The sequence below is a fragment of the Myxocyprinus asiaticus genome, chromosome 27, assembly GCF_019703515.2.
Source record: "Myxocyprinus asiaticus isolate MX2 ecotype Aquarium Trade chromosome 27, UBuf_Myxa_2, whole genome shotgun sequence".
Lineage (NCBI taxonomy): Eukaryota > Metazoa > Chordata > Actinopteri > Cypriniformes > Catostomidae > Myxocyprinus > Myxocyprinus asiaticus.
Genome location: NC_059370.1, coordinates 28120103 through 28133273, shown reverse-complemented (window position 1 = coordinate 28133273; position 13171 = coordinate 28120103). Strand labels below are relative to the sequence as shown.

Sequence of the window (13171 nt, the reverse complement as noted above, 5' to 3'; positions counted from 1 at the left end):
GGCCACTCCAGAACCTTCACCTTTTTCTGCTCTAACCACTGGAGGGTCAACTTGGCCTTGTCCTTAGGGTCACTGTCGTGCTGGAAAGTCCAAGGGTGTCCCATGCGCAGCTTTCGTGCAGAAGAATGCAAATTGTCTGCCAGTATTTTCTGATAACATGCTGCAATCATCTTGCCATCAATTTTCACAAGATTCCCCGTGTCTTTAGAGCTCACACACCTGGTTGTGACCATAAAGCTCTATTTTGGTCTCGTCACTCCAAATTACAGTGTGCCAGAAGCTGTGAGGTGTGTCAAGGTGTTGTCAGTTATATTGCAACCAGGCTTTTTTGTTGCATTGGCGCAGTAAAGGCTTCTTTCTGGCAACTCGAAACGTGCATTTTTGTTCAAGTACCGGCATATTGTGCTCCTTGAAACAACCACACCGTCTTTTTCCAGAGCAGCCTGTATTTCTCCTGAGGTTACCTGTGGGTTTTTCTTTGTATCCCGAACAATTCTTCTGGCAGTTGCGGCTGAAATCTTTCTTGGTCTACCTGACCTTGGCTTGGTATCAAGAGATCCCCAAATTTTCCACTTCTTAAGTGATTGAACAGTACTGACTGGCATTTAAGGCTTTGGATATCTTTTTATATCCTTTTCCATCTTTATAAAGTTCAATTACCTTGTTACGCAGGTCTTTTGACAGTTCTTTTCTGCTCCCCATGGCTCAGTATCTAGCCTGCTCAGTGCATCCACGTGAGAGCAAACAAACTCATTGACTATTTATACACAGACACTAATTGCAATTTAAAAAGCCACAGGTGTGGGAAATTAACCTTTAATTGCCATTTAAACCTGTGTGTGTCACCTTGTGTGTCTGTAACAAGGCCAAACATTCAAGGGTATGTAAACTTTTGATCAGGGCCATTTGGGTGATTTTTGTTATCATTATGATTTAAAAAGGAGCCAAACAACTATGTGATAATAAATGGCTTCATATGATCACTATCCTTAAATAAAAGACAAAATTTCATAATTTCTGCCTGGGTATGCACAGTTTTGGGAGCAAAACTGTGTGTGTGTGTGTGTGTGTGTGTGTGTGTGTGTGTGTGTGTGTATATATATATATATATATATATATATATATATATAAATGTGTGTGTGTGTGTGTGTGTGTGTGTGTGTATAAAAAGTGGTGAAAAAATATAAAGAATAGTGATCAGTTACAGAATCTAAAAACATACACTTTCCCTTATACAAAAATATAAATTTTAACCTAAACTCTTGAAAAAGAAGTCCATGTCCATTTGTCAACTACCCATGTATTGCAATTGACAATTATAAATGAGGGCAAAGGAAAGGTACAGTATACTTCCATTTCTTACTGCTGATCTAATTCCTACTTTAGCAGATAAATCTAAAAGTAAAAGCAGCAAATTCCATGAACAAATTTCCATTTCCTTGTTTTAAGCTAATTTTTAGCAATAAATCTGCTGTTCATTTCCTTCTTTTCATGGTTGATTGGTAATGGACAAAACCTGTATGCTTCATGACTCTCAAAGCTCCAATGAATGAAAGTGGAGCCACGATCTTTACAGGTATGTGCTATTGGCTAATTTGGAGAGGTGACCTATCTGAGGCTTTGTTCACAATGAACCCAATTCCAAAATGTTCTTCAAATCTGATCTTTAGGACTGACTGTCTGAACAATGCTTGAGTGTCTAACCTGGCCAAGTTCCTCATTGAGGTCTGATGTGTTGACAAGCGCACCCTCTTGGATCTCGGGGTCAAAGAAGTCCTTATCCCATTTGATAAAGAAAGAGCCCAGGAATTTCTGCATCTCCACAGTAACATACATGGACACTGGGATTATAAAGTTGAAGAGGACCATGAAGGAGAGGAAGTCTGTAAACATCTTCAAATACTGAAATAAAGACAGAACATCCACAGTTAATCTTTTCCAAGTCTCCCTCAAAAATATCATTGACAGCAGAGATTCAGAGAAACATGAAGGTTAAATATAAAGCTAATCCCTAATTATGATTTATGAAGTATCATCTGTGTAAGAGCAGACCACGCCCACTAGAGACCAGATTAGCTTGTAATTTATATTAATTATCTGAAAAATGACTGATGATATTGAGGGAGTTACTAATTGATTAATGCAATCACATGAAAATAAGTTATATGTAAAATGCACACACTGCTCACCAAATAAGTGTCTTTCTCCTTCTGGGTTTTCTGGTTGTACCAGGGCTCATCCTGACCTTCTTTGCTTTGCCATACATACTTCAGAGTAGTACACACAACTGCTTTGCTGATTAGGATACTTAGATACACCAGTAGGAAGGCATTAATGGACCTGTAACGAGGAATAAACATGAGAACACACACAATTACGGATGTCCACACACATACAACATAAGATTTTAAGAGCACTTTTACTGCACATTAGCAATTCCCCATTTAATTCAATTTTGATCTGTTCCATTTGATATTGATTCTGAAATATTTCAGTTAAAATGTCAATTTTGCAAATGAATAAAATCCTCAATGGTTTGTACAAGGAACCCTCTAACTTAGATAAAATATGAAGCCTAATTTTAACAACTGGGCCCAAAGCATTCTTATTTATTTTTTCAGTTTCTTTTTAACATCCCTAACAACAATGTAGCAAAAATACTCCATGTGTGGCTGATGTATGACCATGTATGAGCATACAACCTTGCAAAAAACAAGTGAAATATATTTTTAAGCATGCCATGAATAAAAATAATGCTTGCAAAACCGGATATTTTCTGATTAGCAAAAAGTTTCACACACCCACGGCAAAAAGATGAAAGTCGTACTTTAAAGCATTGATCTTCAAGACCATTGAAACGAAGACCTCAAATGATCGCAAAATTAATATTTTACCCAGCTCTACAGCACACAGGGTGTAAGATCACTTACTTTTCCACAGCTGAGCGTTTCTGAGATTTGCCCTGGTAGTTGAGTGCCATCTTTGTCTCCATGCCAGTGAATACTGCAACACCTTTATAGAAAATACCCAGCAAAGCAGGGTGAGACTGGTGAAATATAATGATTCGTCTAACTAAAAGGTGCAAGGACCTACCATAAATCGTCTGGGTGTTTTTCAATGTAGCACCTTTTAGGAGAAGGTTCTCGGGGCCCAAAGATCTAAATCAAACCATAAAAACAATTATCTCAAAACAGACACATCCTGGCATCCAAACTCATGTCAAAGTGGCTTCTAATGAGCTGGAGGTATGTAGGCTGGTTGCGCCTGGTCCACTCTCGTGAAGGACACAGTGTGGAGAAACATTTCCAACTGCCCAGTGACAAATGGAAGAGAGAGAGAAGGGCTTGAGAAGCTGCCAGGTTGGCTTTGCTTTAATGCTGCTATGGTGTTGCGGTTGACGGAATAATGATCAAAGGCTAATGCAAAGAGAAAGATGGGGGGGGGGGGGGGGGTTACTATGGGATGTAGTGGGCCCATAGGAATGGAGCAAAGATGGTCTCACCTTACTGCTGTCTCCTGTTCCGGCTTGTAAATGTGCATCCGGCCCACAAACCTGCACGAGAGCAGACAGGCTCCAGTCATGTTCAGTCATGTTCATTTATACTCTCTCAAAAAGAAACATACACAAACCAGGTCAAATAAAAGTACAATAATGTTCTTTGCTGTAGCTCTGTTCCAAATCCTAGTGCACTCTGCCTTCAATGGACTTTCTATGTAAACAAACATTAGATGCACGTCTTCCCTTACAAAAAACTTAAACTTGCCACAAATTTGCCACAAGTTTGCCACTCATTATTTTTACATGCAAATGAGCATATGATTTGCCACAAATATTTGCCAGAAGTTTACAGCTCTTCACCAGTAGTGGAGAACCTCCGGCAAATCTTTGGCAATATCAGACAGTTTGCCGCAAGTTTGCTGCAAAGCTCATTTGCATGTGAAAATTATCAGTGGCGAATTTGCAGCAAATTTGCCATGAACTCTCGATTTTTGTAAGAGGTTGACTGTTGCCTGTGTCCTTGCGCAGGCGCGTCACATTTAAAAGCTATGTAAGGTAAAAAAGAATGTCACCTTTCAAAAACGTGTCTTGATATAACTGCATTCTGTTATACAGTTGAAGTCAGAAGTTTACATAAACCTGACGTTTAATTGTAGAAAACATTCCCTGTCTTAGGTCAGTTAGGATCACTACTTTATTTTAAGAATGTGAAATGTCAGAATAATAGTAGAGAGAATGTTTTCTTTCAGCTTTTTTTTTTCTTTCATCACATTCCCAGTGTGTCAGAAGTTTACATATACTTTGTTAGTATTTGGTAGCATTGCCTTTATATTGTTTAACTTGGGTCAAACATTTTGGGTAGCCTTCCACAAGCTTCTCACAATAAGTTGCTGGAATTTTGGCCCATTCCTCCAGACAGAACTGGTGTAACTGAGTCAGGTTTGTAGGCCTCCTTGCTTGTGCACACTTCTTCAGTTCTACCCTCAAATTTTCTATCGGACTGAGGTCAGGGCTTTGTGATGGCCACTCAAATACCTCGACTTTGTTGTCCTTAAGCCATTTTGCCACAACTTGAGGTATGCTTGGGGTCATTGTCCATTTGGAAGACCCATCTGCGACCGAGCTTTAACTTCCTGGCTGATGTCTTGAGATGTTGCTTCAATATATTCACATAATGTTCCTTCCTCATGATGCCATCTATTTTGTGAAGTGCACCAGTCCCTTCTGCAGTAAGGCACCCCCACAAAATGATTCTGTCACCCCTATGATTCACGGTTGGGATGGTGTTCTTCGGCTTGCAAGCCTCACCCTTTTTCCTCCAAACATAATGATGGTCATTATGGCCAAACAGTTCAATATTTGTTTCATTAGACCAGAGGACATTTCTCCAAAAAGTAAGATATTTGTCCGCATGTGCACTTGCCAACTAGTCTGGCTTTTTTATAACGGTTTTGGAGCAGTGGCTTCTTCCTTGCTGAGCAGCCTTTCAGGTTATGTCAATATAGGTCTCGTTTTACTGTGGATATAGATCCTTGTCTACTTGTTTCCTCCAGCATTTTCACAAGGTCCTTTGCTGTTGTTCTGGGATTGATTTGCACTTTTCACACCAAACTACCTTCATCTCTAGGAAACAGAATGCGTCTCCTTCCTGAGCGGTATGATGGCTGTGTGGTCCCATGGTGTTTATACTTGTGTACTATTGTTTGTACAGATGAACGTTGTATCTTCAGGCATTGGAAATTGCTCCCAAGGATGAACCAGACAATTTTTTTTTTTTTTTTTTTTTTTTTTTGAGGTCTTGGCTGATTTTTTTTATTATTTTCCCATGATGTCAAGCAAAGAGGCACTGAGTTTGAAGGCAGGCCTTAAAATATATCCACAGGTACACCTCCAATTCAGTACACCTCCTATCAGAAGCTAATTGGCTAATTGTCTAAAGGCTTGACATCATTTTCTGGAATTTTCCAAACTGCTTAAAAGGCACAGTTAACTTAGTGTATGTAAACTTCTGACCCACTGGAATTGTGATATAGTCAATTAAAGTGAAACAATCTGTCTGTAAACAATTGTTGGAAAAATTACTTGCGTCATGGCCAAAGTAGATGTCCTAAACAACTTACCAAACCTATAGTTTGCTAATATGAAATCTGTGAAGTGGTTAAAAAATTAGTTTGAATGACTTCAACTTAAGTGTACATAAACTTCTGACTTCAACTGTATGTGCTACATTGTGTCTATATGTTTAAGCACCAGAATGCATTCAGTCTGAATTGACCTTAAGGCAGCATCATAATCATCATTTGAGACTGATTTGGAACGCTCTACAAAGGCAGCAATTCTTCAGGTGCGGTCACACTTACCTTCTCATGGTGAAATTTGGCTAAAACAGGGTATCTTAGGAGGCAGAATAACTAAGCAGTCTACCTTCTAGAACAGCCTTCGCATCAGAAGCACACCTATGATGCATCAAAATGCTGCCTCCACAGGCAACTCAAAAGGTTTTGGAACAGAGCATAATCTTGGTTTTGGAACACAAGTGATCAGCATACATTGAGGTCAATCTGAAAGCATTCATCAGTACAAATGACACAGAACCAATAACTGCAGAACTAAAGTACTAATGGCATTGTGCACATTAGCATGTAGTTTGTTTTATGAAGACTCCTATCCATTAGAGCGGCTTAATGATAATATATCTGTATTCCAGTACAGCACTCTATGCAAATGAGCCTTTTAAGATATTAACCTATTACAAGGAAGATGCTCATTGGTGATGACCCATCAGTCTGGCATATTGGCAACAGCCCTTTGAATTTTTTTTTAGGCTGATTTTAGCAGGTGACATCTGGTGCTCTAGCTGATCAGACATGCAAATGTTGTTCACAGGGCTGGATTGGTATTTTGGCATACCGGGCATTTTCCCGGTAGGCTGACGCACTTTGGGGCTGATTAGGGGCGGACTGGCCATCAGAAGTACCGGGCGGGCCAGTCGCGAAACGGGCCGAATGGGCCGCGATAAGCTGAAATGAGCCGCCGCGTTATGCAGAACGGGCCACAAAACGAAGGGGGCACCACCTCCCCCAGTTTCTATGTAAAATCCCAGGGATTTGTCTTCCCAGACCACCCCTGGTTGTTCAGCCTAAAGAGTTGAGTGACTGTAATGAGATGTGCCTACCAATAGGGGGTGAGAGAGTTAACTTGCTATTAAACATGGAAGCTAAGGACTGGCTGTTCAAACTTGCATATTCTGGGTGTTTCAAGGTCTATTTGTTCTTGTTACTGTGTGTAGCAATGTACTCAAGTGGAAGTCAGAAGGTTTTCAACTCTTACTCAATCACACCGTTAGCTGCTGATCTGGAATGTGCTGAACAAGCTTGCTGTAATTTAGATGCACATCACAAAACTTTAATCTACAACCAGAGAAAGGACGCACTAAGGTCAACATTTCAAGTTGGTTCTAGCACATTATATAAAAGAGTTTGTCCATGTACACTAACTGCCTCTGGTTTTATACTGAACTACCCTAAGGAAATGAGCTACAAGCAGGTGGGAGTAGGGCTGGGAGATATAAATGACCAAATGATATATCGATATTTTGCAGCCTTATGATGAGATTCAGTATATATCTTGATATTTATGTATTTGCTCTGAAATAATTTCAACAATTCAAACAGCCATTGCTGACAATTAGATTAAAAATGTAAAATACAGTAAAAGTTTAGTTTAAAATAATCTAGGCTTGTTTTCCCACACAGTTTTTCACTAAATTAATCCTTTTCATTTACATGCACCAATATAACAGTAATAAAAATAAATATTTACCTAAATTAATTTTTACGTAAACATTTTGACACATGAAACATTGTACGGAGAGACTTCAGTGAACATTTTAGATTGCTGACTAATAGTTGAATCAGAGTTCTGAATCGATTTAGTAAAATGAATAGTTTAAACTGATTCAAAGTAATGAATAATTCTAATGCTGTTTTTGATACAGAATTTTAAATCAGAGACTCTATTAAATCATCTCTTTCTTAATGCTCTCATATTTGCAAATCACAATACAAGGAAGGATTATGAGACTAGTTTGACTAAGAAAACGTAATGGCCAAATAAAAAGCACATAACATTATTTTATATTGCTAGAAAAATATATTGTGAATATTCAGACTTCCCAGCCTAGATGGGAGTGAAAGGGATTTTAAGTGTGTGTTTGTGAGTAGAACATGGCATGCGAGGAGTGCATACTTGTAGAGGTCAGGCTGGGGCTGTTCACACTCGATGGTGGCAGTGAGAGCCCACAGGTCTTTCTCTGTGTCTGGCACCGTGTAGTGTGTCTGCAAACAATATAGGCAAATGAGTATTTCAGGTCGTGTTTAACACACAAACACATACGCGCAACACACACAGACGTGTCACTAAGGGAGTGGTGTATTGGGAGAAAGACGAGGAGTACAAAGATGATGATGACAAGATCTGGGCCACCTATTTAAAGAGTTGAGCTGAAAGAGGAAAATCAAAATGATTTTAGAATCCAGATTTCAGAAGAGAACAGAAACAACAACCAGGACTTATTGTCCTGATTCTTTTTTTTAAAGAACAAAGAAGAAAATAAAGAAAATTTAAAATTGTAGGGCTCAACAATAAGGTTTTTTTTTTTTTTTTACTTGCTGTGCCATCATTTTCATTTTACAGCTATAATCTACAGTATAATCTTCATAAATACACTTTTGCTGGAAACGATGGCATATGATTAAAAAAATGTACACATTTTTTTTTTTTTTTCCAATTCAATGTTAGCCAGCTATTGTAGATAATATTACATTGGTGACATTTAAATCAACGGAATTTGTGGCAATGTTCAACACATGACAGAAAACCAAATGTTGGCCAGGCATAAAAACACATACATTGCATGATCAACGAATGCATGAACACCAGTGCAGCACTGGCCCTATAGGTAAGGGCATGATGTACAGTATAAGCTTACTTTATGATTAGATTCTCCATCCAGGCTGGCTGTGGTAACAAAACAAGTGCCATCCTCTCGACTGGACTGCAACAGAATCAGGTCACAGGGAAAGGTCTCATCCTCCACCACTTCAACTACATCACCAACCTGAATAGAAACACATTAACATCTCACATTCTTTAGATTTATTCTAGAAATGCACAAGATATCCATGACCATAGACCATATGATTATAGGACAATATTAGTGATGTTTTTTTAATTTTCAGCATTGAATGCCCAGAAAACCCAGACTCACACACTGGCAGAGACATGGATTTTTATAATATCATGAGGGAAAGCAATTGGGAGTGAGAGTGTTTGGTTATATGGTTGCAAAGTGGAACATAGCTAGAAACTTCTACACCGTAGTAGTACTGCCAAAATAATTACCAAAAAAATGTGGGGGTAGAGCTCTATTTTATTTTTAAGTTGGAGCTAGATTACAGAAAAGTTTTCAATAGTTTTGAATAGACATAACAAATAAACAATATTGGCCAATATAATCCAATCAATATCCAATATCAACAACATTGATTAAAAAATACATAAATCACAAATATTGTTCTATAGCCTATATGGTCACAGCAGTGTATCCCCAATTTTTTATATCTGTCATTATATTGGTTAATGCCTATAAAACTAAAATTTGCTGCTTCAACGGGATATTTGTTCCATTTCATACACACACAAGGAAATACTCCCAGCTGTGTATATGCCCAGTGAGCATACTCATTTCCCACATGCATGAAGTATGGTAGCTTGCCACACCCTACCCTCTAGGCTGATATATGCAAGACTTGGCGAGGATGCAGTAACTGAAAGGTACCTTGATCTTCTCACTCTCCTTCTTCACTGACCCACCATCCTCCAACACAGTCACTGGGTACTTATTCACCTCATAGTCTGCTTTATGCCGCAGCCAGTCCTCAAAACCCTAAAGAGAAAGAGTGAGATAGAAAGAAAGAGAATGGGAGAGCAGCATGCTGGTGTGTCAGAACAATACGTGTGATGATGTGTGTGAATACAGCAGAAGGTCAACTGAGGACTGCACTGTGCTTTCTGACACATTTCTCAATAATGTGACAACAACAGTTCTCTAGAAACTGACACATACAGTGGCCCCAAGATGCTTTTTCAAAAAATAAATAAAAAAACAACTGCACTTGTCACCTGATTTCATGGGGTCTTAAATGTGGCTTATGTGTCCAAATACTGTTTGGGGCCATGTCACATACAGTTGGCCTATAGTTAAGAAAACAAGCAATCATCTGTGAGAAGAACTAAGCTGAGGGAGTTCAGTCATTTGAAGTTTGTGCTCCTATTTCAAAGCCCAATGAAGGTCTGAGTCCCTCTCAGTATGAGGCCCAGATTTTTGGAAGGAAGTCCACCTTCCATTGTTCTTTTTCAAAAAGCTAGCAGCAGGCAGCTCAGTGGAAAAAGTAGATCCTAAAACAATACATCTGAAGCTGTGAGAAGACCAGTATGTTGTGACAAGGCCCTGGATCATTTGTTGTGTGTATGAGAGATTGACTCCCAGATTCAGCTGGACTCTCGGCTGGGGTCGCATTATTTAAAGAATGACAGAGCTATAAAACATGAAGTGCTTCACTGGTAGACAGAGAGAAAGAGATAGAGAAAGAATAAGGGAGAGAGGGATGAAAAGATGAGACAGGGGCATCCACAGAACATTAATGTACTAACCTGTTTGATGGCTGTCACTGTGATGACAAAAAACAGAGGTAAGCCACTGGTCACGGGGCTGGTTGGGGTGTCAACGATCACCTTTAAGAAGGACACACACACACACACACACACACTAAATTCTTCTTTGTTCTAAATTGTTAAATCTTCTAGCCTTCTTCTAGTCATTGAGACACATCATCCAACATTTTTAAATGAGCACTATGTTACATTGTACACTTGATTTTATTTTCCTAAACATACGTCTAAAAAAAAATGGTTCATATCAGATGACAGATCTCATTAAGCTTAATCTTGAGACTAGATATGTTTATACATTATGATAAAAATGCTCTCAGTTTCACACAGGAATATTTTTATAAGCATAAATATTTTAAAGTGAAGAGTGTAATTTCTGTGCCACAAGCATCACCAAACAGATTTGCAAAAATAATGATACTGAACTGCATAGTTTGGGACCTGTTGTTCATTTTTTAAATTAATATTTTTGTAAAGCACCAAGTCAGAAGGTTCCCAGTATAACTGACAGCATTAGCCAAGAAATAATTTCTTTCAAGAGAAAGGTAGCAGATATCCATTATCTTTGTCTGAATTTTCAAAATGCAGCTAGTCAGGAAAATATGCATTTTATGTCATCAACCCAGATAGTGCAAGATAGAACATCTAAGATCCCATTTACACCTGGTATTATGATGCGTCTCAGGTGATCCGATCACATGTTGTCAGACGAGACACACAGCTGTTTACACCTAGTCGCTTAAATGCATTTACTGTGACCACTTGTGATCAGATTTGGAGGGAAGGGTCTGATTTTATGAGGACATACATCAATCACTATTTCAGTGTATTACTGCATGACATTAAAGCGCAACAAAGTCAGAAAAGACAAAGAAAGCGTGGAAAAAATGTATTTCTCAATGTATTTGGCAAAAGCCCTTTGAAGTTTTTTTTAGGCCGATTTAGTATGTGACATCTGGTGCTCTAGCTGATCAGAAATGCAAATGTTGTTCACAGGGCTGTAATCTAGCATACTGGGCATTTTCCTGGTGGGCCGATGCACTCTGGGGCTGACCCTAACCCTAAACTTCTGTCCATTCTAAACTAAGCTATGGCCAAACACAAAGCACACTATGCATGCCTCACACACACACACACACACACACACACATAGTAGAACCCTGCAGGGCCTGGCTGAAAGAGACTACAGCAAAACCGCACGGTACAATTGGGTTAGCAAGCCAGAGAGCAGCACCTCCACTGTAGCAAACAGCTTAAACACACGCGCACACACACACACACACGAGACGCCGTATGTGGTGTCTTGGTGCCAAAACTCCTGTTGGGAGTAGCGAAGCCTGCAGGACTTCAGAGGGTGAAAGCCCATCTCAGACCAACAGAACTCTAGCTCAGAGTTAATAATCCTCATCATCCTGATCACAGCCTAACACACACACTCAACTCAAACACCACAATATAAATATAGCCCTGACTCAGTCTAAGACTGAGTAATCCCAAACAACCTTTCAAAAATATCCAGATGCACGCACTGTACCTTTGAACTCTTATAAATGGCCACTAATCACACGACCGCCTGCCTACAACACATACAAGCTGTTGCTTAACAGGCACGAGTTACAGCTTGCAGATCAATTCAAATACACTCATATTAAGCATCTTTTAAATTCTGCCCCGCAGCCTAAGCTAACATACCACGCAATACCGTAAGAAATATGCGTGTGCATGTAAGTGTGTGTGTTTGTGCATGTTCACTAGACTGCATATCTTTCAATAGTGGCCTGTCAAGTGTTTAACATATCTCCCGGTTGCCAGATGTCTGTTTAGTGGTGGAAAAGAACAGGAAAAAGGATGAGAAGAGAGGACTTTTCCTGTTAACTCGCCATACCTGTAGGAGAAATTAACATTAAAGCTGCTTTCCGATTCACAGGGTCCCTGCGCAGTGTTCTCTGTTCCCTGCAAACTACAGAGGTTCACTTCACTTAAAGGGATAATTCACTCAAAAATGACAATTCTCATAATTTACTCACTCTCATGCCATGCCATTTATATATGACTTTTTTCTTTTTGCTGAACACAAGCTAATATTTTTAGAAGAATATCTCAGCTCTGCAGGTCCATACAATCCATTCAAGTGAATGGTGATCAGACCTTTGAAGCACCAAAAATCACACACAGACAGCATTAAAGTAATCCATAAGATTCCAGTGTTAAAATCCATATCTTCAGAAACGATATGATAGGTGTGGGTGAGAAACAGATCAATATTAAAGTCCTTTTTAACTATAAAAAAAGTGAAGATTTACAGAAAAAAAAAAAAAGGGCTTCAATATTGATCGGTTTCTCACTCACACCTATAATATCGCTTCTGAAGACATGGATTTAACCACTGGAGTCTTATGGACTTTTTATGCTGCCTTCAATGTTGTAGTCAAGACTACCTAAACCGAGACCAAGTCAAGACCAAGACTGGAGTGTATTGAGACTGAGACAAGACCAAGACTTTGAGGAGTTGAGACCAAGAACAAGACCAAGGCAGGGCGAGACCGAGTCAAGACCAAGACCAGACCAGTGAGAGTCCCACACTGCATGACACACTTATGATAAAATGTGGAACATGCAAACCATAGGCACTCCTCAAATTGATCTCAATTCGCCTCTTTATTGCCATATATGCATACATATATATATATATATATATATATATATATATATATATATATATATATATATATGTGATATATATATGTGTGTGTGTGTGTGTGTGTGTATGCATCAGTGTACCATGAGAAATGTCTTGATAATATAATAAAAAGGCGTTGCAGTGGTGAATTTTGTGTGTGTGAATTTTCCTTTGTTTTCTATAAGCAAACAAATACAAACAAACTCTAAGGAGCTGAAATCAACTTAACCATCTTTATTCAACACTCCTTTTCCAAGTTT

General features: G+C 38.9%; 1 protein-coding gene across 5 annotated transcripts in view; it reads right to left on the bottom strand.

The window, feature by feature from the left end:
• LOC127417767 (phospholipid-transporting ATPase IG-like) overlaps positions 1 to 13171 on the bottom strand; it is a 93001-nt gene that overhangs the window by 25622 nt on the left and 54208 nt on the right. For all 5 annotated transcript variants that reach the window (XM_051657974.1, XM_051657978.1, XM_051657977.1 and 2 more), the window contains 9 exons: positions 10214 to 10294; positions 9339 to 9446; positions 8490 to 8618; positions 7748 to 7836; positions 3503 to 3553; positions 3094 to 3158; positions 2931 to 3012; positions 2190 to 2340; positions 1705 to 1902 (listed from right to left, as the gene is read on the bottom strand). In XM_051657974.1, coding sequence (XP_051513934.1) covers positions 1705 to 1902; positions 2190 to 2340; positions 2931 to 3012; positions 3094 to 3158; positions 3503 to 3553; positions 7748 to 7836; positions 8490 to 8618; positions 9339 to 9446; positions 10214 to 10294 — 954 coding nt within the window. The remainder of the gene's footprint in view (positions 1 to 1704; positions 1903 to 2189; positions 2341 to 2930; positions 3013 to 3093; positions 3159 to 3502; positions 3554 to 7747; positions 7837 to 8489; positions 8619 to 9338; positions 9447 to 10213; positions 10295 to 13171) is intronic.